Source organism: Natator depressus, chromosome 8 (assembly GCF_965152275.1).
Source record: "Natator depressus isolate rNatDep1 chromosome 8, rNatDep2.hap1, whole genome shotgun sequence".
NCBI lineage: Eukaryota > Metazoa > Chordata > Testudines > Cheloniidae > Natator > Natator depressus.
In genome coordinates, this window is record NC_134241.1 from 1,447,749 (window position 1) to 1,471,249 (window position 23,501).

A 23,501-nucleotide genomic window follows, 5' to 3' on the forward strand; every position below is an offset into this window, starting at 1 on the left:
TGGGCACCTGCACCAGCAGGCACCTGCTCAGGTGTCTTCAGTGCTGGAGCTCACTTGCACCCTCCCCTCCGTGCTCCCAAAGCCTCCTCTGCTGGAGCTGGCCCAGGCCTGCCCTGGCCTGCACGGCTGGATGCTGGCGGGTGGGGGCGCGAGGCCCAGCAGTGAGCCCCCCCCCGACCCCGCAGGCAGACACAGAGTCAGTGGTTGGATGCAGCACTTGCATTGTGGGAATTTACATCTCGCTTCCCACCGCAGGCAGAGCCCTCCCCCATCCCGTGCCAGCCCAGCCCGCCGGGGGAAGGCCCCTGCCTCAACCTCCCCCCGGGTGGGGCGCTGCCGGCAGTCCCAGGAGCCCAGCCTGGCACTCACACCACAAACTTGTTCTTGGTGAGGGAGCCGCTCTTGGTGGCCGTGTCCGCGTGGGCCTGGTACCCGATCACCACCTTGTGGGACAGCCCCAGGCGCTCCTTGTACACCCGCCTGGGGAGAGAGCGCACTCTTGGGTTCCGCCCTGCCCACCCCCACGCCCCCTGGGAATCCCGGCTGCAGGGCCCCCCTCAGCCCCGGGAGCCGCAGGGCCGGGTCCCAGAGGTACTAACGCAGAACAGCACCCCCGCCCACCTGCCCAGCGCCAGCAGGGAGCTCCCGGCGGCCTCCAGGCTGATCCCAGCTCGGCGCCTGGCCTGCAGAGTCCCATGCCCGGCCCGTGGTTCTGGGGGCCGTGGCCTGCCTAGCAAGGGGCATTTGGGGAGCACTGTGCCCAGCCCCCCCCCCCCCCCGACAGAGCCATCGGAGCCACCTTACCCAATGTGGGTGACTCCGTCCCGGTTCTCCGCCTCTCGGGTCCAGATTGCAATCTTGTCCCCCTTGGCCCGGATGTTGATGACGGCCCCACAGATGTCCTCGCTGTAGGGGCCGAACGTCTCGCCGATCAGGCACAGCAGCTGTGCACGGGGGGAGTCCCCTGGGTCACCATGGGTCTGCGGCACCTGCTCCCCGGGGGGGGCCAGGCCAGCACCCATCCCCCAGGCCGGGCAGCGCGACACCCTTGAGGAGCTGTTACTCTGCCCCATGGCAAGGAGGTAGCTGCTGGCTCAACCCGGCAGCCCCATAGGCCCCCCATGGGAGAAGCCGGGTGCACCGGATCCGAGAGGCCCCTGAAGGGCTGAATGGGGGGAGCTGCCAAGGATTCCTGCCCCACCGGGGGAAGCTGTGGCTGGTATCCACCCCCCCCCCCCCCCCCCGGTGCAGAGGGGTCCCCTCGCTGGGACTTGTCTGACGGACAGTGGAGCCCTGGGGCCCAGCCCCAGGGTTAGGGCAGAGAGGGGGGCCTAGAGCCCACCCAGCCCAGCTGCGGGACGGGGGCACAAGGGCTGCGACTCGCTCTCACCGTCTCCAGCCAGAAGCGGTCCAGCTCCGTGTGTCTCTGCTGCTTGGCCAGCGTGATGAGCCAGCGCCCGCCCCGCTTGTTCCGGTTGTCTTCCCACATGGGCTCGATCCCATCCTGGGCCAGGGAGGTGCCGAGTCAAGGGGCCTTCCCCAAAATCACCCCCAGCCTCTCCCGCACCCTGAGCCCCTCCCCGCGGGCGCACGCTGCCCCCGCCCCAGAGGGGACAAGACCGCCCCTCAGCTTGCCTCACCCCCCACGGGCAGCCGGGCGAGATCCCTCGGACTGGGAAGGGCCAAGCGCCCGCCGGAGCCCTGCGCACAGACAGACCCAGCGAGCCCCCATCCCCGGGGGCCAGCTGGCTCTTGGGCACCCCTGGGTGTCCCCTGGCTGCGAGGATGGGCACTGTGGGGGGGGGGGGGAGGCCTACCTTGAAGAGGGAGTAGTCGCAGCCTGACGTGAGCTTGCTGGCCAGCTGGATGTGGCTGTACAGCCTGCCCGGCGCCGGCGCGGAGACGAGCGGGTTAGTGGCTGGACAGAAGAGCCTGGTGCAGCAGCCCCCCAAAGCCCCTAGGACACCCGCCCCCCACAACGCCACCTGGGGCCCAGAGGGGTGAACACCCTCCCCCGCGGGTCAGAGACACTGAACCCCAACCTCCCTCTGCCGAGCCCCGGGCACAGACAGGAGCAAAGTCCCCATGCAGACACCAGGGGAGATGCCAGGGCTGGGGGCATGAGCCCGTAAGTGCCAGCCCCGACCCCTGCGCTCCCCCCCAGGGACAGCTGCCTCATTCCCATGCCCGCAGTCTGACCCTCCTGCCCATGAGGGCCTCACACAGGGGGCGGTTGCCCCGCTCGGACAGGGGAGCCCCCAAGATCCCTCTGCAGAAGTTGAAGCAACCCCGCCCCAGCAGCAGGGACCCGAGGGGGACTCACGCCCAGAAATCCTCCGCGGTGCTGAACTTGGTGACCAGACGCAGGTTCGCCTGCCACGTCTTACTCTTGTCATTCTTGAAGAACCAGAGAGCCCACCTGGAGGGAGGGGCAGGGCCGGTTAGAGCCACACGCAGCAGAGAGCAGACATCGGTCGGACACCCCCGTGCCGGCCAGCCCGCCCCGCCACGCACCCCTGTGCCCACCCGGCCCCCCGCTCGGCCAGCCCACCCCACCACGCACCCCTGTGCCCACCCGGCCCCCCGCGCGGCCAGCCCACCCCGCCACGCACCCCTGTGCCCACCCGGCCCCCCGCGCGGCCAGCCCACCCCGCCACGCACCCCTGTGCCCACCCGGCCCCCCGCGCGGCCAGCCCACCCCGCCACACAGTCCTGTGCCCACCCGGCCCCCCGCGCGGCCAGCCCACCCCGCCACGCACCCCTGTGCCCACCCGGCCCCCCGCGCGGCCAGCCCACCCCGCCACACAGTCCTGTGCCCACCCGGCCCCCCGCGCGGCCAGCCCACCCCGCCACGCACCCCTGTGCCCACCTGGCCAGCCTGCCCTGCCACACACCCCTGTGCCCACCCAGCCCCCTCCCCCAGCCACCCCTGCCACACTATCTCTGGCCACCCAGCCAGGCAGCCCTCTGCCACCCCCTCACTCTACCAGCTCCCCCCCAACCAATATAACCAAACCCAAGTCGCCCCCCTTCACTGACAGGTCTGTCCCCATCCCCACCCCCACCACAAGGGCCCAGCTTGGCTGGCTGCTCTGACTGATCACCAGGGGTGGGGTCGGGGAGGAATTTCCCCAGGTCAGACTGGCAGTGACCCCCCCCCCCCGGGGCTCCTCCCTCTGCAGCGCTGGGTCCGGGTCACTCACCAGGATTATCGGGGGGGGGGGGGGGGCGGGGTCATCTCCCACTTAACCCTCTCCCTGCCATTGCAGGGCTCAGTCCCTGGTGCCCTGCCCCTTGTCCGTCCCTGTCCAGCCTGCTGCGGTCTGGGAGGTTGGTCTCCTGTCGGGGGCAAGGGGATACTGGGGGCCAGTGACACAGGGGTCAAATGGGATGATCAGACTCCGTGACCCCTCTGAAGTCCAGGACCCCACATGGCCTTTCCCCAAAGCTGGGGGGTGTCCAAGAGGGGCTTCCACCTGCCAATCAGAGCCACCTCTACCTCCCGCTCTGCGGCTACGGGCAAGCACCAGAGGCTCACCGCCCCTCCGTGGGGCAGGGCACCCCCGGGGCCCCGCACCAGCCTAGCCCCAGCGTGGGTGTTTCACCGCAGCACCCAGGGGAGCAGCAGCACAGAGCAGCTGGAGGAGGGAGCCATGTGGGGTGGGGGACAGCAGGCAGGAATACAGGGGAGTGCCAGGCACTAGGGGAGCCCCCCCCGCACAAGGTGCAGCCCCCCCAGCCCGGCCGGTACCTGTTCTGCAGGGGGTGCTTGTCCAAGATCTCAGCAGCGAGCGCCTCCCTCCGGGCCTTTCGCCGTCTCTGCTCCTCTCGCCGGTGCAGCGCGGCCCCCTGTACACACTGGCGTAAGGCGCAGGGCAGGGCACAGGGGCACGGCAGACTCTGGAGGGCAGGGACGGCTTCGAGGGGACCCCAGAGGGTGGACGAGTGGAGCCCCATGAGTAACCAAGCCAGCCTCACCCCAGGTCCAGCCCCACAAGCGCTGGGTGCGGAGCGCTCCAGCCCCATGCCCAGAGACTAACCACATGGTTGCCAGGGCCCCAGGTGCCCTGAGACAGGGACTCGCTGGCGTCCCCAGGGCAGGAGCCAGGCTCCAGGCCTCCAGCACCCAGAGCAGCTCTGCAGCCTGCCCAGGCACGGCAGCACGCAGGGCAGAGGGCCTGGCACATGAGCAGAGGTCGCTGCTTGCTGTCTTCTCCACAGCCTCAGCCCCACAGCTAGCGCAGCGCCTCCCTCCACTGCACTGCCCCCCAGCACTGCCGCTGCAGGGCTGGGCCATGCCCCCAGACAGAGCCTGCCCCAGGGCTGGTGTGTCAAGCCAGTCCCCCCTCTCCTCCAGCCACACCGGTGCCATCACCCTGCCCGCAGCCATCTGAGACGTGCAATGCCAAGACCCTTTAACCAGGGGCTGGCACAGCCCTGGGCAGAGCACACAGCAGGGAGCAGCCTGCCCAGGCCCCCAGCAAGCTGGCAGAGTCACTCCTCCCAGCACCAGGGCAGGAACATGTGGGCTAGTGTCGGGGGAACACCAGCCCACCCCAGATCCAGGCCCCCTCCAGCCAGGCCTCTCCCTGCCACCCCCACAACAGGGCACATTAAACAGGCTGCTAGGGGTCTCCCTGGAACACTGCAGGGCCAGGGCTCTGGCTCCACACAAGTGCCATGGGGGGCTGGCACCTCAGGCTGGAGGGGAAGCTCCAGGCGGGGCTCAGAGCAGCCAGGCAGCCATGGTGCAACTCACCATCTCAGCTGTAGCCATCTTCCCAGAGTAGGACCCACCCCCTGCAGAGCTCCTTTTATCTGGAACCCAGACTCTTAAAGGCCCAGCTGCCTGGGGGGCAGGGGCAGCCAGCCCTCCCCGGGGTCTCACCCCTGCCCGGCCCGCTTTCTCAGCTGGCAGGGACTTTGTGTCCCCTGGGAGCGTCACAGGGAGATGAAGCAGAATCTGCTGGCAGAGGGGGGAAATCTCAAGGCCAGGGCCATGGGGCAGGAGGTGTCGTGAGGGCTGGGGCAGCCCAGATGCTGCGGAGATGGGTGCTCTGCCAATGGCAGAGAGAGAGAGACCTTGTCTTCCCCCGGCTGGGGGCTGCCAGTGCATCCTGTCCTGCAAGGGAGCCTTCCCCACCCTACACCGGGCCAAGGAGACGGTCTCCAGGTTTGGCCCCCTAGGATTATTGTAATCACCTTGCGACGCTGACCTCTGACCACAGCCATGGGAGGTCAGGACTGTCAGAGGCTCCCAGGGCCCTGGCTGCAGTTCATGGCCACCCACGCAGGGGTAGCGGGGTCTCTCCTACCCCCAGGGCTGTGCAGTGTGGGGCCCTGGTTCTGATTTCCCAAGCATCGCTCCAGCCCCAAGCAGAATGAACGTCGGGGGCAGGGATCCTGGCTGCTGTGGATCATTGGATAAAGGGCCTGGGTCGAGCAGAAGGACAGGCTGCCCCGGCCCAGGTGCCACCTGCATCTGGGGGTGCGGGCACCAGGGGCCACTTGCTCCCCGGGCTGCCCTGTCTGAGTCACACCCGGGGACCGCGGGGGGCTGCACAAGGGCCAAGCCTGTGGGTTATCCCTGCCTCTCCTGCAGCCCCCTTTCCCTGCCTGGCCCAGCCCTGCCCACATGCGCTCCCTGCACCCCCCCAGCCCTGCCCCCCTGCGCTCCCTGCACCCCCGCAGCGCAGCCGTTCCACCTCCCCCCAGCCACATGGTGTGTGTGGAGTGGGGGAGCCCCTCCCTCCGGCGCTGTGGGAGCCCCCGCCCCCGCAAGAGCCAGGCCGGGGACCGGCCTGCGGGTCCCCTTCATCCGGGCAGCGAGGAGGGGCGGCGCGGCGCAGCGCAATATTCAGCAGGGCGAAGCGCTCCATGGCAGAGCCGCGCTGAGCCGCCCGAGCCCAGCGCCATCGCCGATTGCAGGTGAGCCCGGCGGGCCCCTCATTGCGGGGGGCAGGGACCCCCCTGGCCCCGGCCGGCACCTGCCCCGTCCCCCGGGAGCCGCCTGGCTTGTGCCCCTGCTGCGGAGCTGCCCCCCCGCCCCGCGGGTCTTTGCATCCTTCCTGCGTTTCAAGGACACGGAGCCGGGCGGGGGGCGGCGGGCCATGGAGGGGGGAGCCGAGATCTGGGGCGCTACGCTCGGAACCGGGCCGGGGGGGGTCGGTCCGCCACCCCCCCCGAGCGGCCCCAGGCGGGGTGCGCCCGGGAGCCGCTCCCTGCGCCGCGGGGTGGGGGTACAGCTGTGCCCGGGTTGCCATGGCACGGGGGGGTTGTGGGCACCGCGGGCAGCGGTCCGGCTCCCGGAGCCATCTTGCGGGTCTGTCTCCATGCAGAGCCGCCGCCATGGACGCGTTCATGAAGGGCTTGTCCAAGGCCAAGGAGGGGGTGGTGGCTGCGGCGGAGAAGACCAAGCAGGGGGTGGCGGAGGCTGCGGAGAAGACCAAGGAGGGGGTGCTGTACATGGGTAAGGCTGCGGGGGGCGCTGTGCGCGGGTAAGGGTGCGGAGGGTGCTGCACATGGGTAAGGGTGCGGGGGGGGCTGTGCGCGGGTAAGGGTGCGGAGGGTGCTGCACATGGGTAAGGGTGCGGGGGGGGCTGTGTGCGGGTAAGGCTGCAGGGGGCGCTGTACGCGGGTAAGGGTGCGGAGGGCACTGCACATGGGTAAGGGTGCGGGGGAAGCTGCACATGGGTAAGGCTGCAGGGGGCGCTGTAAGCGGGTAAGGCTGCGGGGGGCTAGGCAGAGCCGGGGCCGGGCACCACTCCGGCTGTGGGTGCGCAGAGCCCAGCGAAGGGGTGCAGGCTGGCAGCAGCCTGGGGCAATGGATGGGGCAGGTAGGTGAGGCTCTGCCCACAGCTCCGGGGCAGGGGCAGGCCCAGTGCCTGCATCCAGCTCTGGGGGTGCCGGGGGCTCCCCGCCCTGCCAGCCACTGGGAGCAGCAGGCCAGGCGGAGCCCAGGCACTGGAGCTGGGCGGGGGAGGTTCAGCCCTTGGGCAAAGGACAGGATGCCAGAGCCAGGGGGTCCCAGGCCCGGGAACGTCACCCACAGCTGCCCCCATCTCCAAGGGCGGCCCATGGAGCCTGCCGGTCCCCCAGTGAAATGCCAGGCCCAGGTCTCGGCCACGTGCGTGCCTGGAGCTCCCCCAGCTGAGATGGGGCAGCTGCCAGGTGCTCTGGGCAGCTCAGCGGTTGGTGGGCCTGGGGCCCTGGGGGGCACTGGCGGGGGGCTTGCTGGCGCCCAGGCTGTAGGCAGGAGGTGGGCTCTGTCTTGGCTGGCTGGTGCCCGCGTCCCCCCTGCAAAGCTCAGGCCACTCAGACTGGCACAGAGCCAAGAGCCCCCTGTGCCCAGGGCCCCACAGAGCTCCTCAGTACCCGCATTCGCTGCCCTGGTCTGTCCCCGCCGGCCGGGAAGCAGCAGCTCCCCATGTGCTGAGGATCGGGCCATGATGGGGTGTCTGGGGCCTGCTGCTCCTTGCCTGCCCCAGCTCCGGGCCTGGGCCCGTTGCTGTGGATTGGCCGGCCCAGGCTGTACGGGGGAAGCTCTCCGTTAGGGCCCGGGGGCTCGTGGTGACGCCGCTCGGCCGTGGGGGGATGAGGGCCAGGAAAGCTGCTTGGTGGACACGCGGACTGAACGGCCGAGGGGCAGGGGACTCCAACTCCCACGCTCTAGATCCTCCCGCAGTTAGTGAACAACCCTGCGGGGGGCGCTGGGGGGCGCTCCCAGCTACTGCGGTCTGCGCCTCTCCCTGCAGGGGGCGCTGTGGGGAGCGGGGCAGCCGTGCTGGGTGCGGCTCCAGTCCTGGCCTGGCCCAGAGGGAGGCGCTGCTGTTAAGTGCTTGAGTCAGGGTGAGCCAGGCTGGGGGAATGAGGAGCTAAGGGCTCAGCCCCCCTCGCTCTGTGCAGAGCGGGGCATTGCTCTGATGGGGAGCCGGCAGCCAAAGCCTCCTGGGCTGGGGAGCGTGAAGTCCCTGGCAGGGCTGCTTTCCAGACACTCCTAGACCAGCCCCCTCCCCGCCGCAGGGGTGTCCTGCTCTGGCACTGCCCTCCCCACCCCCCCGCCCCAGGGGTGGGCTCAGATCCTGGCAGCTCAGTCTAATTCCCAAGTCAGCCCCCTGCCCGGGCTCTGCTCATGGGGATTCATGCCCAGCAGGCCAAGGGGCTGTCAGGGGGGCTGGGGGCTGAGCGCGCACCCAGGGGGCTCAGCTTGTGGAAGCCTGCCCCACCACAGCTTGGCACCTCTCGCCCCTCAAGCTGTGCAGAGATTCTGCAGGCGGATGGCGCGGGGCCCAGAGGAGGCCACTTTGGGGAGGGACTTGATTTAGTCCTGACGAGCTGGAGGGGAGAGGAACAAACAGCTGCCCCAGAGCCCACGCCAGGGAGACCGAGATCCCTCCGCCCACATCTCCCAGCGGGAGTGCCCCTACGTGGGGCAGGAGAGCTGGCTGGATGAGGTGCTCCTGGCTGCTCCCAGCAGGGGGCGCTGTAGGGAGCGGGGAGGAGCGCTGGGTGAGGGAGTGGGCGCAGGGCTGGTGTAGCAGGGGCTGCAGGTCGGGACTGAGGACAGGGGAGCAGAAAGGAAGGGAGATGTTAACCTGTGGCCTCTCCCACCTCCACGGGTCCCAGCCACAGCTCTGGGGCAGGGCAGGAAATGGGGCACATGGGGCAGCCATCGCGGGCAATCCCTGCTTCCCGCGAATCCCGTACGCCCAACCAGGGGCTGCACCAGTCCCATGTGACCTGCGTGGCCAATCACGGCAGCTTGGGTCTCCTGTCCAGTGCACTCCTGGAGGATTCAGGAGTGGGGCGAGGAGCAGTTCCTCTGGGCTGGCCCCAGCAGGGGGCAGCATGGAGCTCAGCCCGTCAGGGCATCCATGGGGCAAGCACTGGGAGCCCAGACCCTCCATCCCTGCACCACGGCCCCATGCCACTCCCCTTGGGAACTGCAGGGGTCCATCTCTCTCCCCACCATAGGCACCCCAGCAGCTGAGGAGTATCTGCTTGGGCCCTTCTGTCCCCGTGGGGCAGGTTGGCAGGGTCCCCCAGAGCCATGGGCCTTGGAATTGCGCTGCACAGGGCAGTTCCCCTTTCACAGCTATGGCCTTAGGCTCTTGGCAGACTCAGGCATTCAGCTCTTCTGTCTCTTACCCCAGCATTTGTTGTCTCTGGCTCGAGGATCCTGCTGGACATTGGCATTGAGGTTCTGGTCCCTCAGTCCGTGGGTCTCTGCCCTGGAGATGCTAACGAGCTCTGGGGGTGCTGCGATGTGCTAATGGTGCTAATGCTTTGCTCTTCACACTGACGTTTCTGCTACCCCGTGTGACCTGGCAAAGCCAGGGCTTGCCCCCATCTATCACAGACGTGCCCCGTGAATCCATTATTAACCCTGGCGGGCGAGCTGGGATTTCCAGCGGGTGAGGACGGTGCCCTCGATGCCCGCGGGATTGCTCCCAGTTCAGTCACGTCAGGACAGCCTGAGTCCGTGTGCAGGTGTCAGACATGTTGTAAGTGACTCTCTGCAGCGCTAGAACTGCCCCCACCCAGCCTTGGACCCAGGGCAGCAGGGACCCTGCGTTCCCTCGCGTCCTCTTCCCACAGATGCCATGTTTGGCCGCCTGCCGCTGCAGGGCAGCCTCTGCCAGGCCAGCACAGCACCTCCTGGGTGCGGCGCTGGCCCCTCCTTGTGCTGCTGGGACTGTCCTCGCGCTGGGCGTGAGCAGAATCCCACCGCAGGCACCAGCAGGCACCCCTGAAGCGTCCAGCTGGGCAGAGTCTGGTCTCCTCAGGCTCAGGAGGGTGGCGCTGTCTGAGTCTTGTTCAAGCTCCTCCCCTTCCCCCAGGCTCCGAGTCAGTTTCACGGCAAACCTGCCCCTGCAGCTCCAGCTTCACCACAGCGGGCGCCTGGGAAGCCCGTCTGCTCCGTACGGGGCCTGTCTCACGCCGTGGCTGGACGCTCCCAGGGTCGTGCCCTGGAGCCCCAGCTGAGCACCACAGCCTGGTCCCTGGGCTCTGCCTTCCAGCACCTCGGGGGCCGGGCCTGCCTGGGCTGATCTCTGCTCAGAAACTGCCCCCAGCCCAGCCCAGGGGCCGCTGTCCTGCGGTGGTGCTTTGGGGTCCGCCAGCGCTGGCTTCGCAACGCCCCCGCCCGCCCCCCGCCCATAGCAGCACCATGGCGCCCCCCTTCCCCACGGCGCCCCCCTCCCACAGCTCCCCTTCCCCACGGCGTCCCCCCTTCCCCACAGTGCCCCCTCCCACAGCTCCCCTTCCCCATGACGCCCCCTCCCAGCCACTCAGACTGCTGGCCACTGCCCCAACCTGGGAGTTCCTAGGCTCTTGGGGTGCAGATGGATCTAGCACCCACCTGAGCTGCCCCCCGGGTCCTGGCTGCCTAGCCCCTAGCTCAGGGCTGGTGTCCCGGCGTCCCCGGGCGATGCTCTGGAACTGCGCCCTATGAAGCCAGGCAGGACTCTGGGGAAGTCTCCTCTCGGGGAGCAGCCTGTCTGCAGGACACACAGCTCCCCCGGCTCCACCTTCCTGGCTCTGACCTCGGAGCCTTCAGCCTCCTCTGCCCCTCCCTGCGCTTCCCACAGCCAGTCCGCCCAGGCGGGGTCCTGGGGGAGCCAGAGGGTCCTGCCCCCCAACTCCGCAGTCAGACGGGACTCTCAGCCAGCCAGTAAAACAGAAGGTTTATTAGACGACAGGACCATGATCTAACACAGAGCTTGTAGGTACAGGAAACAGGACCCCTCAGTCAGGTCCATCTTGGGGGGCAGGGAGGCTAGAGCCCCATCTGGGCCTCCTTCCATTTCCCCAGCCAGCTCCAAACTGAAACTCTCCTGCCCTTCCTCTGGCCTTTGTCTCTTTCCTGGGCCAGGAGGCCACCTGATCTCTTTGTTCTCCAACCCCTTCAGTTGGCACCTTTGCAGAGGAGGGGCCCAGGCCATCAGTCGCCAGGAGACAGGGTGTTGACCATTCTCTGTGCTGACATCATCACACTGGCCCTCTAGGGCTCTGCAACGATCACACCCCCTGATCCCCCCACCTAGATACTTAAGAACTGCATAGGGGAAACTGAGGCACTCACACAGTATCCAGAGAGAACATTAAGAGCATTCCCACTTTGTCACATCTCTCTCCCTTTCGAGACCAAACTGAACGGGGTCACTTTAGCCGGTGACCTGGGGAAGTTTGAAGCCACCAACGTTTCCATGGATGCCCCAGCATCTCTCCCGTTCCTTGGTGGGAGTTACACCAGGCCCTTCCAGTTTCACACCGTCCCTTAGGTCGTGCTCAATGGCACTCGCAGGCCGCATGTGGGAAGGTTTATGCTGCCAGTGCCCGTTTGCCACCCCACAACCCCCAAACTGGGATCAGGTCTTCTCCCAGTGCTCCAGACTGGAGGACTGTGATTCGGGCTCTTTTGGTTAGGAGCCCCCATCTTGACCTTGGCCACCCTCTGGCCATGTGTCTCTGTCCCCCGCCGCTCGGCATCAGCCCCTTTCATTGGATGCAGCCACGTCGGGGCAGAGGGGTCAGTAGACACCGCAAAGCACCGCCCCATAGATCTGGCTGCAGCTTCTTAAGGGCCTGCCCCACAGGTGGGCATTTCTTCTCTATGGCCACGTAATTCCGCTCCTGGGGCAGCAGCTTCTTGCTCAGGTACCCGATGGGGTGTCTCCCCTCCCTTAGCATCGACTTGCATCAGCACCGCACCAGCCCTGCGTCTGAGGCGTCGGTGAACACTGAAAAGGGCTTGGCACTGTCCGGGTTTACCAGATTTACCGGGCCCTGGATTAGGGCCTCCTTCAGCGCACAGAGAGCCCCCTGGCACAGCTCAGTCCAGACCACCTTGTCTGGCTTCCCCTTCTTACATAGCTCAGTGATGGGGGCAGCTGGGGAGCTCAAGTGGGGTACAAACCTCTGGTCATACCCCACCATCCCAGTAAAGGCCTGGCCCTGTTTCTTGGTCTGGGGAACGGACCAATCTCTGATTGTCTCCACCTTACACTTTCCAGCTTTTACCATCAGTTCTGCCTCCTTGGGGCAGCCCAGCACCCTCTTCACCTGGGACACGTGTTCCTCCCAGATCTGGCTAAAGACACAGATGTCATCAATGGACGCCAGGGCCAGGTTCTCCCACCCTCTCAGTAACCGATCCACCCGGCCCTGGGAGGTGGCCGACGCCCCCTCGAGGTCGAAAGGCAGGACCAGGAACTCAAAGAGCCCCAAAGGGGTGAAGGCAGATTTCAGCCTGGCATCTGGGTCCAAAGGCACTTGCCAGTCACCTTTGGGGAGATCCATAGTAGGGAGGTAATGAGCCCCCCCCAGCTTGTCTAGAATCTCCCCAGGCCTAGGCCTGGGATAGGCATTGGACACGGTGATGGCATTAAGCTTCTGATAGTCTCCACAGAATCAGATCAACCCGTCTTTCTTGGAGACCAGCCCCATGGCTGAGGCCTGTGGGCTGCTGAACAGATGGATCACCCCTAAAGCCAGCATGTCCTTGACCTCTCTCTCCAGGCTCTGGGCTGTTTTCCCAGTGACTCTGAACGGGGGACACCTGATGGGAGGATTGGCTCTCACCTCAGGGAAGAGATCCACCCGGGGGTCTTCCCCGTTCTCCTCCCGACTGTCCCTTACCAGGTCCAGGGTCCCCTCACTCTCCTCCCATACAGCAGCTCGAAAGGGAAGAACCCGGTGGATTCCTGGGGCACGTCCCCGTACCACGGGTGGGGCAGGTGCTTGTCCCCGTCCTGCGGATGCTGATTCATAAAAGCCCTCAGCATCATCCCCAGGGCCCCATAGACTCTCTCCACCAGCCCGTGGGACGGAGGGTGACCTGCAGAGGCCCAGGTGGGCCAGACCCCCCACCAGCCCCGGAGCCGGGTGACAGGACATTGGACCCCTGGTCTGTAAGGACCCCGCTGGGGACTCCCCCTCTGCTGAAGATGGTCAGCAGCGCGTCTGCCCTGGTGTCTGCCTCGGTGGAGGACAGAGCCCCCACCCCTGGGTAGCGGGTGGCGAAATCCATGACCCCCAGGACGTATTTCTTCCCTGCCTGGGTTGCCTTGCTGAGGGGCCCCACTATGTCCATGGCCACCTTCTGGAAAGGTTCCCCTGTGATGGGCAGGGGTCTCAAGGGGGCTTCACCCTTATCCCGGCCTTCCCCCCCTCTGGCCGGGGTCGTAGGACCTGCCGTGCTGCGGGGCTGCATCCCAGACTCCGGGCCAGTCACGGCTGCCTGGGGCCTGGATCCCCTGAGAGGGACATCGTGGGACAGGTACAAGAGCCTGCGGTGATACTTCTGGGGCACCCCCAGCGGCCTCCTGATCCCCCACAGTTCTACTTCCCCTGGGGGAGCCCCTTCCCAGTACAGGAACCCCTTCTCCCACGGCAATCTGTCCCTGCAGCCTTCCCCACGGGGGTTTGCAGCCTGTGGCCAGCACGTCCCCTCAGCTCCTCCAAGGAGGGATCCTCCTGTGGCTCGGTCTGGAATTCAGCTGCTGGGGGAGGGAGTGGGACCTGCTCCCTCTCGTGGGCTGGGCCTGGGGTCACAGCCCCGCTGAGCCCTGTCCCTGGTCGCTCCCTCCCTGCCGTGGGATCACTTCCCAGCAGCGCCTCTGGACCAGGCAAACCTGGTTGGCAGCCGACCTGCCCTGCCTGTGGGTCCCCCCCTCAGCTGGGGTCTCAGCTCCCCCCGGCTCAGCGCTGCCCTTGCTGTCCCAGTGGGGTAGGCAGCGAGCTCTCTGCTCTCCTTACAGCATCAGAGCCAGCGTGAGCCCCCTCTCCACTGTGCAGGGAGGCAGGGAGCATCTCTCTGTCCCACCCAGCCCCAGGGGTCTGCTTACAGGCAGGCAGGTAGCCTGAGCCTAGCAGCTCCTCCCCGCTGCCAGCCAGGTCATCTGCATTTTCACTGACCATTTCCCTCTCCACCGATTGGTTCCCTGGATTCAAATTCAAACCCTCGGCAGTTACAGGAGCAGGGCCTGGATCCTGTCCCAAAGAGACACATTTCAGAGTAACAGCCGTGTTAGTCTGTATTCGCAAAAAGAAAAGGAGGACTTGTGGCACCTTAGAGACTAACCAATTTATTTGAGCATGAGCTTTCGTGAGCTACAGCTCACTTCATCGGATGCATACTGTGGAAATTGCAGAAGACATTATATACACAGACACCATGAAACAATACCTCCTCCCACCCCACTCTCCTGCTGGTAATAGCTTATCTAAAGTGATCATCAAGTTGGGCCATTTCCAGCACAAATCCAGGTTTTCTCATCCTCCGCCCCCCCACAGACAAACTCACTCTCTTGCTGGTAATAGCCCATCAAAAGTGACCACTGTCTTCACAATGTGTATGATAATCAAGGTGGGCCATTTCCTGCAGAAATCCAGGTTCTCTCACCCCCTCACCTCCCTCCAAAAACCACACACACAAACTCACTCTCCTGCTGGTAATAGCTCATCCGAAGTGACCACTCCCCCTACAATGTGCATGATAATCAAGGTGGGCCATTTCCAGCACAAATCTAGGTTTTCTCACACCCTCCCCCCCGCTTTGTATGTGTGTATGGGGGTGGGGGAGTGAGAAAACCTGGATTTGTGCTGGAAATGGCCCACTTTGATTTTCATGCAGGTTGTAAGGAGAGTGGTCACTTTGGATAGGCTATTACCAGCAGGAGAGTGAGTTTGTCTGTGCGGGGGGCGGAGGGTGAGAAAACCTGGATTTGTGCTGGAAATGGCCCAACTTGATGATCACTTTAGATAAGCTATTACCAGCAGGAGAGTGGGGTGGGAGGAGGTATTGTTTCATGGTGTCTGTGTATATAATGTCTTCTGCAATTTCCACAGTATGCATCCGATGAAGTGAGCTGTAGCTCACGAAAGCTCATGCTCAAATGAATTGGTTAGTCTCTAAGGTGCCACAAGTCCTCCTTTTCTTTTTGCAAAGAGACACAGTCACCCCACAACAGGGTCTCGCAGCTGCTGTCCTGGAGAACCCCAACGGCCAGCCAGCCCCACCCCTCCTGGGTCTGCACAGGGATCTGGGCCATAGGCAGGGCGAGGGGCTTCGTCCCTGGGACCCTCACCCAGCTCACACAGCCCCTCAGCATCTGAGGCTGCACCACCCAGGGCCTGACAACAGTTCTCTCCGTCCCAGGATCTCGCCACCCCAGGAATGTCTCCCCATTGACCATCACCTTCCGCTCCCACTGGGGGTCCGAGGGGCCTGGCCCCAGGAAACTCCACCCAGACATATAGGTTGGGACCAGGAGTGGGAGCCTGTCCACCTCCCCACCCATCTGGCTGACGGAGTCTATGGCCTTGGGACCCAGCAAGGGAGCTAGACACCGGGGCTTTTCCACAGGGTCCCCTGGTTCAAATCTGCAGCCTGCTCAAAGGCAGTGAGGTGGGCATCCACATCCCCCCCTCATTAACCAGGGGCAGCAATTTAGTCTCAAGGTTCCCTGCGGAACTGGCCCCCTGGGGTCTATCCCCACTCACCCCTGGGAGGTCCCCTAGGCCTCTCCGCTCCCCCACCGCCAGTTCATGCTGCCGCTGCTTCTGCAGCTCTTTCTCGGGCTCTCGCTGTCTCTCACAGTCCTCTGGCTCTCTCGCACTCAGCTGTTTCGCACGCTCCGTGCACAGGGCGCGCGGGGGAACACCTAGCCCACACGGCATCGCACGCTCTGTGCACAGGGCGCACAGCTTCCCCGAAAACACGGGCACTAATGGCCCCGCGGGGTCCCTGGAGGCCAGCGGGGCTCAGCCAGGGTCCCTGCCCTGGCAGATGTCCACAGGCTGGGTAGCTTCTCCCTCATGGAGTCGCTCAGCCCTGGCTGCCTTCTGTGGCCTTGGCCGGCCGGTCAGTTCCTTTCCCCCACGCATCTGTCCTGCCCCCCTTCCCCCCAATAGCCATCCACTGCTCCAGAACCCCCCGGCCCTCAGCCCAGAGTGGGAAGGGCTCCCCGGATCCCCGCCCTTGGCACTCCCCTGCTAGCCGCTGGGGTCACCCCTACAGAGGGGCAGGCCTGATACGGCAATTTTCCTAGCGACAGACCCCCAAACCATTGTCCCCCCTGGGCTGGCCTGCACAGGGAGCTGGGTGAGCAGTATCCAGAGGCCAGGGCACCCCCTGCACCCCCACGGCTCCCCCTTGCAGCAGCAGCCTCCACCCCAGAGCAGGGGGGGGGGCGAGTCCTGGCCAGACCCCAGCTGCCTCCCTGGCAATGTCAGCCCTGCTCAGCACATGCCCCCCGCCGCAGGGTGTGGACACCATGTGTGCAGGGCACGCCTGGGACCGCCAGGAACTCCCCAACCTGCCCCCGCCCCGGCGCCTCCCCATGGGGTATCCCCAGGGAGATGCCAGCATCTCGGCGGAGAGACCAGGGCCTCTGGGGTGAGGGGTGGTGTGTGTGTCGGGGGGCGGCAGTACAAGGGCTGGTTGCCCCCCCAGCCCACCACAGAGGGGGTGCTGGCGTGAGCCAGCCTGGCGCGCCCAGTGTGGACCAGCGAGGGACTGGGCCAGGCGGCTGCGCCTTGCACTCTCCCACTGCCCCAGGTGGTGCCAGGCTGCCATGCCGTGGGGCTGAAGGAGCCGTGGGCTGGGGTCGCAGGGGGTGCGGGCTCGGGGCGAAGGGCATCAGCAGGGCTGTGCGGTGGACCCCTATGCTGTGCAGTTGCAGCCAGGGCTTTGCCCCACATGCCCGTACGGACACCACGGTCGCTCCGCGGGCAGCCCCAGACGGCCCCGCCTGGCACCGGCCCCTCTAACCCCCTCCTCTCTCTCGCTCTCTCTAGGAAGCAAAACCCAGGGCGTGGTGCAAGGCGTCACCTCAGGTACCAGCTGCTCTAGTCCCCCAGCCCAGTGCCACGCGTGGGCGGCTGCACTAACGAGCTCAGGCTTATCGGGGGCTGTGATGTCACCGGCCCAAAGCCCCTTATGTAATGGGGGCCAGAACACGGGCTTGGGAGCTGCTGGGCCAGGGCTTGAAACCCAGCTGGGAGGAACGGTCTCAGGCCGCCCCATGGCCCCAGCCTGATGGGGGGGCGGGATGAGTCTGCCCCGCAGGCACACGCAGGGGTGGAGGGGAGGTGCCTGACCCCCTCGAGCTCGCTGGGGCTAGGAGTGCGAGCACAGGCCCGGGAGCCAGGCCCCCTGAGTGCTAGCCCCAGCCGGGCCCTGCCTGGCAGCCGAGGGGCGCCACCCCTAGGCTGGGCGCTGTAACGCGGCTCCGCCTGCCTCTTCCAGTGGCTGAAAAGACCAAGGAGCAGGCGTCCCAGCTGGGAGGGGCCGTCATCTCGGGGGCCGGGAACATCGCGGCCGCCACCGGCCTGGTCAAAAAGGAGGAGTTCCCCACTGACCTGAAGGTGAGTGTCCCCTGCAGCGAGCCCGGGGGCTGCCGCCTCTGCAGGGGGACCAGGAGGGTTCTGCACCCACGTCCACAGGGTGGCTGTCAGGCCCAGCCCACTGCACCTGCCTCAGTTTCCCCTGTCTTCTGCCCATGAAAAGGAACATCATCTCAGGGGTTGTTACACACACACACACCCCGGGCACCGCTGCAGTAATTCCCCAAAAGCCGGTTTCCCATCTTCCTCTGCCTCCCCATCCCTGCTCAGGGGATCCACCCTCCCACTCCAGCTCCCCGACCAAACAGGAGCCTCCCCTTCTCCAGGGAGCCCTGCCCCAGCCTCCCGCTTCTCAGGGGCTCCCAGCTCTGGCCAGTTCTCACCAGCTTCCCCCGAGCTCCTCGCTGCCTCCTTCCTGCTAGGCCCAGATGCCCTCTCTGGAGCCCAGTGGGGGGCAGCTGACCTGGCACAGGTCAAGGGCCAGCTCGCCCTGTGGCAGGGAGTTCCCCAGGTGCAGCAGGGCCCAGTCTGTGCCAGGGGGGCGAGCCTCTGGAAGGTGGAAAGTCCAACTGCAAATCGGGTTGAGCCCCTGTGAGCCCCAGCCAGGCTGCCCAGCTGCCCGCAGACAATGAGCCCCTCAGTGCAGCTGGTTTGGCTTCCCCTGCAGCTGAACCCAGCCGGGGCGGGGTGAGCGAGGCCTGGCCGGTTGGGGAGCAGCAAGAGAAGCAGGCGGCCCTTCGCTGAGTGGGTGACTCCCTCGTCGCGGCTGGGTGGGAGGCCAGGACGGCACCACCACTGTCTGGCAGGGAATCGCTGAGTGGGTGCATGGGTGTGCCCAGCCGGTAGAGAAGGGATGCGCTGGGATGCGTGCACAGGCGGGTGGAGACAGGGGGGTGCATGGACGTATGTGGGCACGTGTGTACATGGACATGTGTGTTTGGAAGGGTGCGTACATGCAGGGACATGTATGGACGTGTGCGTGCGTGTAAAGGCCATGCGTGGGTGTGTGCACTGTCACGGGGTCCCCGGGCGATGCTCTGGAACTGCTCCCCATGAAGCCAGGCAGGAATCTGGGGCAGTCTCCTCTCTGGGAGCAGCCTGTCTGCAGGACACACAACTCACCCGGCTCCACCTTCCTGGATCTGACCTCAGAGCATTCAGCCTCCTCTGCCCCTCCGTGCGCTTCCCACAGCGAGTCTGCCCAGGCAGGGTCCTGGGGAAGCCAGAGGGTCCTGCCCCCCAACGCCGCAGTCAGACGGGACTCTCAGCCAGCCAGTAACACAGAAGGTTTATTAGACGACAGGAACATGGTCTAACACAGAGCTTGTAGGTGCAGAGAACGGGATCCCTCAGCTGGGTCCATTTTGGGGGGCAGTGAGCCAGACAACCCCGTCTGCCCTTCACTCCATGTCCCAGCCAGCCCCAAACTGAAACTCTCTCCAGCCCCTCCTCCTCTGGGCTTTGTCCCTTTCCCGGGCCAGGAGGGCACCGGATTCCTTTGTTCTCCAACCCTTTAGCTCTCACCTTGCAGGGGGGAAGGGCCAGGCCATCAGTGGCCAGGAAACAGGGTGTCGGCCATTCTCTGTGTCCAGACCCCTGCACACACCTGCCCTCTAGGGCTCTGCAAGGATCATACACCCTTACCCCACCCCCTAGATACTTAAGAACTGCATAGGGGAAACTGAGGCACCCCCACACTATTCAGAGGAAACATTAAGAACAGTCCCACTTCATCACATGCATGTGCAGGGACGTGCATGGACGTGTGCGTGTAAAGGCCATGCGTGGATGTGTGCTCATGAAGGGAGGTGCAGGGACATGTGCGTGTGAAGGCCGTGTGTGGATGTGTGCTCATGAAGGGAGGTGCAGGGACATATGCGTGTGAAGGCCGTGCGTGGGTGTGTGCTCATGCAGGGACGGGCACTGCTGTGGCTGCTCTCGCTGGAGCCGTGCGAGCCGTGAGGTGCCCGACAGCTGCAGCCTCCGCAAGCCCAGTTGCCACAATGAGCCGTTCGCTTCCAGCTTATCCGAAAATAGCAACAGCTGAAACAAGGAGGCCACGGCAGCGGGCAGCTCCACGGGGAGGGCAGGGGAGGACGTGGCTGAGCCGCTCCTGGGGGCAGGGCAGCGAGCCCCAGCACACGGCCCATGGGGCCCGAGGGGGCAGGCAGGGGGCTCTGCACAGGCCCAGCCGCCGGGTGGAGCTGGACTCCTTGTGGGTCAGCAGGACCAGGCTGTGAGGGGTGCTGCCCCCTGGCCGAGGAGCCCAAACCCGTCACACAGGCCAGCATGGGGCAGCCAGCCAGGGCTGGAGCCCAGGGGCCCAGAGGGCATGGCCCAGCCTGGCTCCACCCCACAACCCATCTCAGCACCAGGAGCCTGGTGCCCAGCACTGCCCCCAGCCCCTCTGCCCCCCATTCCTTGCAGCACCGCGGGCAGGGCCCAGCCACCCCCTCAACCAGCCAAGCTCCGGGCTGCGGGACCCGGAGACCGGTGGGGCCGGGCCGGTGCCTTCGCTCAGCTGCACGGGGCTGGGCATGGGGGGGCGGGGGGGGCTGGCCCATGGGCTCCCTGCTGGGCCAGTGGTGTGGCTTATTACCCACAATGCCCCGGGGCCCACGTACAGCACAAAGAGAGCAACAAATGGCCTAAACTGCACCCCCCTTGGGTGTTCCTGACCCCCCACTGACCCCTGGCCCCAGATCCCTGGTGCCACCCCACCCCCACACGTCTGCCCCCCACCCCTGCCCCCCAGAGCCTTGGGGCCCCCACCCCTGCCCCCAAGAGCCCTGCTTCCCCCCACCCCGACCCCCAGAGCCCTGGGGCCCCCACCCCTGCCCCCAAGAGCCCTGCTGCTCCCCCACCCCTCTGCCTCCCAGAGCCTCTGCCCCCCACCCCTGGCCCCCAGAGCCCTGCTGCCCCCCACCCCTCTGCCATGGGCCCTGGAGGAGGGGCAGGTCCCCACACTTGCTGGGGCTTTGGGGCCCATCCACCCTCTGGAATCTAACTGGAAGCGCAGGCCTGAGCAGAGGGGGTTGGGCACCTCCCCAAAAAGGAGCAGCTGCGCCCTGGGAGGGGCAGCACATACCTGGCACCGGGGGTCCCCAAGCCAGGAGCTCTAGGGAGGGAGCACACAGGTGTGTGGCCTGCAGCCTGCAAGCTCCAGGGGGGCCAAGCCTGCAGCCCCCCAGCCAGATAGAGACTGAGCAGCACCAAGATGCACCTGCTACCCCCTGGAAATCCATTAGTAACCATGCGTCAGTCAGAGCCCAGTCAGGAGTGAGGGAGCCCCGGGGTGGGATAGCCGGGGCTGCGGGTCGGCAGTGAGGGGCACCAGCAGGGCTGTGTGGGGAGCCCCAGGGTGGGATAGCCGGAGCTGCGGGTTGGGAGTGAGGGGCACCAGCAAGGCTAGCAGGGGGCTGCGGGTCGGGAGTGAGGAGCGCTGGCAGGGGGCTGTGGGTCGGCAGTGAGGGGCACCACAGGGGGCTGTGGGTTGGCAGTGAGGGGCACTGGCCAAAGCCCAGTAACACACGTCTCTGGGCCCAGCGGTGGGGCACCCCAGGAGCTGCCCCTGACACCCCCCTCTCCCCTGCAGCCTGAGGAGGTCGGGCAGGAGGCCGTGGAGGAGCCGCTGATAGAGCCCGAGGGTGAGAACTACGAGGAGCCGCCCCAGGTACGTGGGCAGGGGCACAAGGGGAGAGACACTGCAGAGCAGGAGCCCAGATGCCCGGGGGATGGGCTCGCCTGGCCCATGACACCAGCCACAAAGCGCTGACCCTCTCCTTCCCACATTGGTGCCCGCACCCTGGACTCCACCGCAGTTTCAGCCCTTCGGCCTGGGCGGCGTGTGGCCCTGGGTACAGAGACCCCTCCCCAGACACGGTCTGGTGGGTCTCCCCTCCGCAGGCTCAGCCCTGACCCAGGGGCCAGGCCAGGGGGTCAGAACCTTGGGGCACTGGGCGCGGCCACGGGCCTGCCCTGGACTCTCTCCCATGCTGCCCATCAGAGCAGGGACGGGAGCCCAGCCCCAAGCCCCTTGCAGAGTTGGGAGCTCCTGGGCAGGGCAGGCTGTGGGTGCCCCTGCACCATGGGACCGTCCCACCCAGTGAGCTGGGTAACACCCAGGCTGAGTGTAGTGGGACCCCCCCAGCCCCAGCGACACCAGCCCTGTTGGAGGGGGAAGGCGCCAGCCTGGTCACAGCCCCAGGTCGGAGCAGGCTGCGCTGGGATGGATGTCACCCGTGTGCCTTCAGGCCACTCGAGGGGGCAGGCCCAGTCCTTTGCCCCGCTGGCCTGAGGAAAAGCCCCCGTGGCAGGCACTGCCCAGCCTGGCCGGTGCTGGTGTCGTGGCTTCACAGCAGCCCCCAGCAGGGCCCATTCCGGGGCCAGGGCGTGGTCAGAGCGTTCGGCGCCCGGTGGGTCTCGGCTCCAGGGGCAGACAGGGCACCAGTCGGAGCAGCCCAGAGGCTGCTCTCCCCTGCACTGGGGCTGGGTCCGCTGCCTTGGTGCAGACCGGCTGGGGGGTCCAGCCAGCCGCAAAGGCTTCTGAGAAGGCAGCCAGGACCACGGCCCCAGGTGGAGCAAGGCCACGTCCTGCCCAGGGTCTCTGCTGACCAGCTTAGCGGTGGCTGCTGAGGTGCCGGGGCAGCCCTGGCCAGGCCCAAGCTTGCAGAACTGCTGCCCGCGTGGAGGCCGAGCTGGGTGCCCTGGCACGGCGCAGTCACCAGCTCACGCCAGCACGGTCTCTTCTCTGCAGGATTATCAGGAGTACGAGCCGGAGGCGTAATGGCCGCGCCCACCCCGCCACCTCCACCAGCAGCACAATGACAGTACCCCCTCGTGCCCCTCCCCAGGCAGGTGCCGGCGCGGGGGGCGATGGCGAGGACCCTCCACCCCGTTAAGTCACAAGTTCTTCCTGCAGCCCCACTCCCGGGGGCCTCGCCGGAGGCCGTGTTGCTGTGTTGTGTCCTGTAGTGCTCGGAGAACTCGTCGGCCAACCGCCCGGAGCGGTTTGGGTGGCCGAGGCCCGGCTTGTCGCCCTGCGTCCCTCCCAGTGCCATAAGCCCGGCCGGCCCCGTGTCCGTCCCCCGCATGTTTAGTGCAGCCGAGCGGCCTGGCCGCCGGGACCCTGGTGAGCGCGCGCCCCCAGGGCTGCTGTACATTCGCTTGCACGTGCCTCACGGTGATTCTGCTCCTGTCTTCGTGGAACTTTTTTTGATATTCGGATGGATCGTTTATGCCCTTGTGAGCCCCCCCCATGCTGTCGTGTCTGTGTTCAGCAAACAACGTCCCAAGGAGCCCCCCCCCGATGCTGTGTTGTGACGTGGCATGGATCCCCCCCCGTCCTGCGTGTGTGATTCGGGGCAGCTGCCAGTGACACAGCTGCCCCATCCGTGAATAAAGCCAGCTCTTGTCTGTAGCTGCTGGTGTGGGTCTGTTCTTCCTGGGGCAGGGTCATGGTGTGTAACCCACAGGGCTGGGCATGGGGTCACACCCCACAAGGGGGTGCCAGGCACTTGCCTCCAGCCAGGGGCTTCTGGGCTAAGCCCCTGCCCCAGGTCAGGGGGCAAATCACCATGCTGAGCCCAGCTCCTAGGGGACATGCTCACCTGGGCCTCTTCCCTGAGGGGCAGGGGGAGCGTGGCTCAGAGGCCCCAGAGCCAGTCCCAGCCCCTACCTCATGCTGCAGGGTGTCTTTGTCCCCCAGCAGCCCCCAGGTGCATGCAGTCAGCACCCTGCAGAGTCCCCTCAGCTTGCCCACAGGGATCCCCCCTCCCAGGCATCTTGCTCCAGCACTCGGAAGAGCCCATGGCTGGTGCATGGGGACAAGCTGGACCTGGCTCAACATGAGGCCCCATGGGCAGCTGCTCTATGGGGAAGGGCCTGGCCAGGTGCACATTGGGGGGCTGGCTCTGGGCCCCCCACCACATGGCCCAGCTCTCACAGGTCAGGGGACAGGCTGCCTGGGACCCCAGCCCCAAGGGCTGTAAGTGCATGGAGCCCCACAGTGCATGGCCCCAGGAAGCAGGTGGCCTGACCCACCTGCATAAGGTGGGGGGAGAAGCAGGCATGAGGCTATGCAGTGACATGCTGAACATCCCGCAGCAACCCAGGCCAAGAACCCAGGAGTCCTGGTGCCCCTAGGCCCTGCC

At 66.2% G+C, this 23,501-nt stretch overlaps 2 protein-coding genes across 2 annotated transcripts; one reads left to right on the plus strand and one right to left on the minus strand.

The window, feature by feature from the left end:
* Positions 1-365: 365 nt before the first annotated feature.
* On the minus strand, positions 366-4,123 carry EIF4E1B (eukaryotic translation initiation factor 4E family member 1B). The gene is made up of 6 exons (XM_074960176.1): positions 3,752-4,123; positions 2,324-2,419; positions 1,818-1,881; positions 1,391-1,504; positions 805-944; positions 366-480 (listed from the first exon to the last, which is right to left on the minus strand). The coding sequence occupies exons 1-6, from the start codon at positions 4,024-4,026 to the stop codon at positions 366-368; spliced, it is 804 nt and encodes a 267-aa protein (XP_074816277.1). The 5' UTR covers positions 4,027-4,123.
* A 1,550-nt stretch (positions 4,124-5,673) lies between these two features.
* Positions 5,674-22,768, plus strand: SNCB (synuclein beta). The gene is made up of 6 exons (XM_074960180.1): positions 5,674-5,928; positions 6,339-6,469; positions 16,801-16,839; positions 17,252-17,370; positions 20,945-21,022; positions 22,106-22,768. The coding sequence occupies exons 1-6, from the start codon at positions 5,720-5,722 to the stop codon at positions 22,133-22,135; spliced, it is 606 nt and encodes a 201-aa protein (XP_074816281.1). The 5' UTR covers positions 5,674-5,719; the 3' UTR covers positions 22,136-22,768.
* Positions 22,769-23,501: the final 733 nt, after the last annotated feature.

Excerpts from the sequence above, each read along its gene's own strand:
- EIF4E1B (XM_074960176.1), bottom strand. The coding sequence starts at position 4,026 with ATGGGGCTGGAGCGCTCCGCACCCAGCGCTTGTGGGGCTGGACCTGGG. Across the intron at positions 1,882-2,323 it reads ACCGCGGAGGATTTCTGGGC|GCTGTACAGCCACATCCAGC; the intron begins GTGAGTCCCCCT and ends GGCGCCGGGCAG. Across the intron at positions 945-1,390 it reads ACCGCTTCTGGCTGGAGACG|CTGCTGTGCCTGATCGGCGA; the intron begins GTGAGAGCGAGT and ends CCCCGTGCACAG.
- SNCB (XM_074960180.1), top strand. The coding sequence starts at position 5,720 with ATGGTGTGTGTGGAGTGGGGGAGCCCCTCCCTCCGGCGCTGTGGGAGC. Across the intron at positions 16,840-17,251 it reads GGTGCAAGGCGTCACCTCAG|TGGCTGAAAAGACCAAGGAG; the intron begins GTACCAGCTGCT and ends TGCCTCTTCCAG. Across the intron at positions 21,023-22,105 it reads ACTACGAGGAGCCGCCCCAG|GATTATCAGGAGTACGAGCC; the intron begins GTACGTGGGCAG and ends TCTTCTCTGCAG.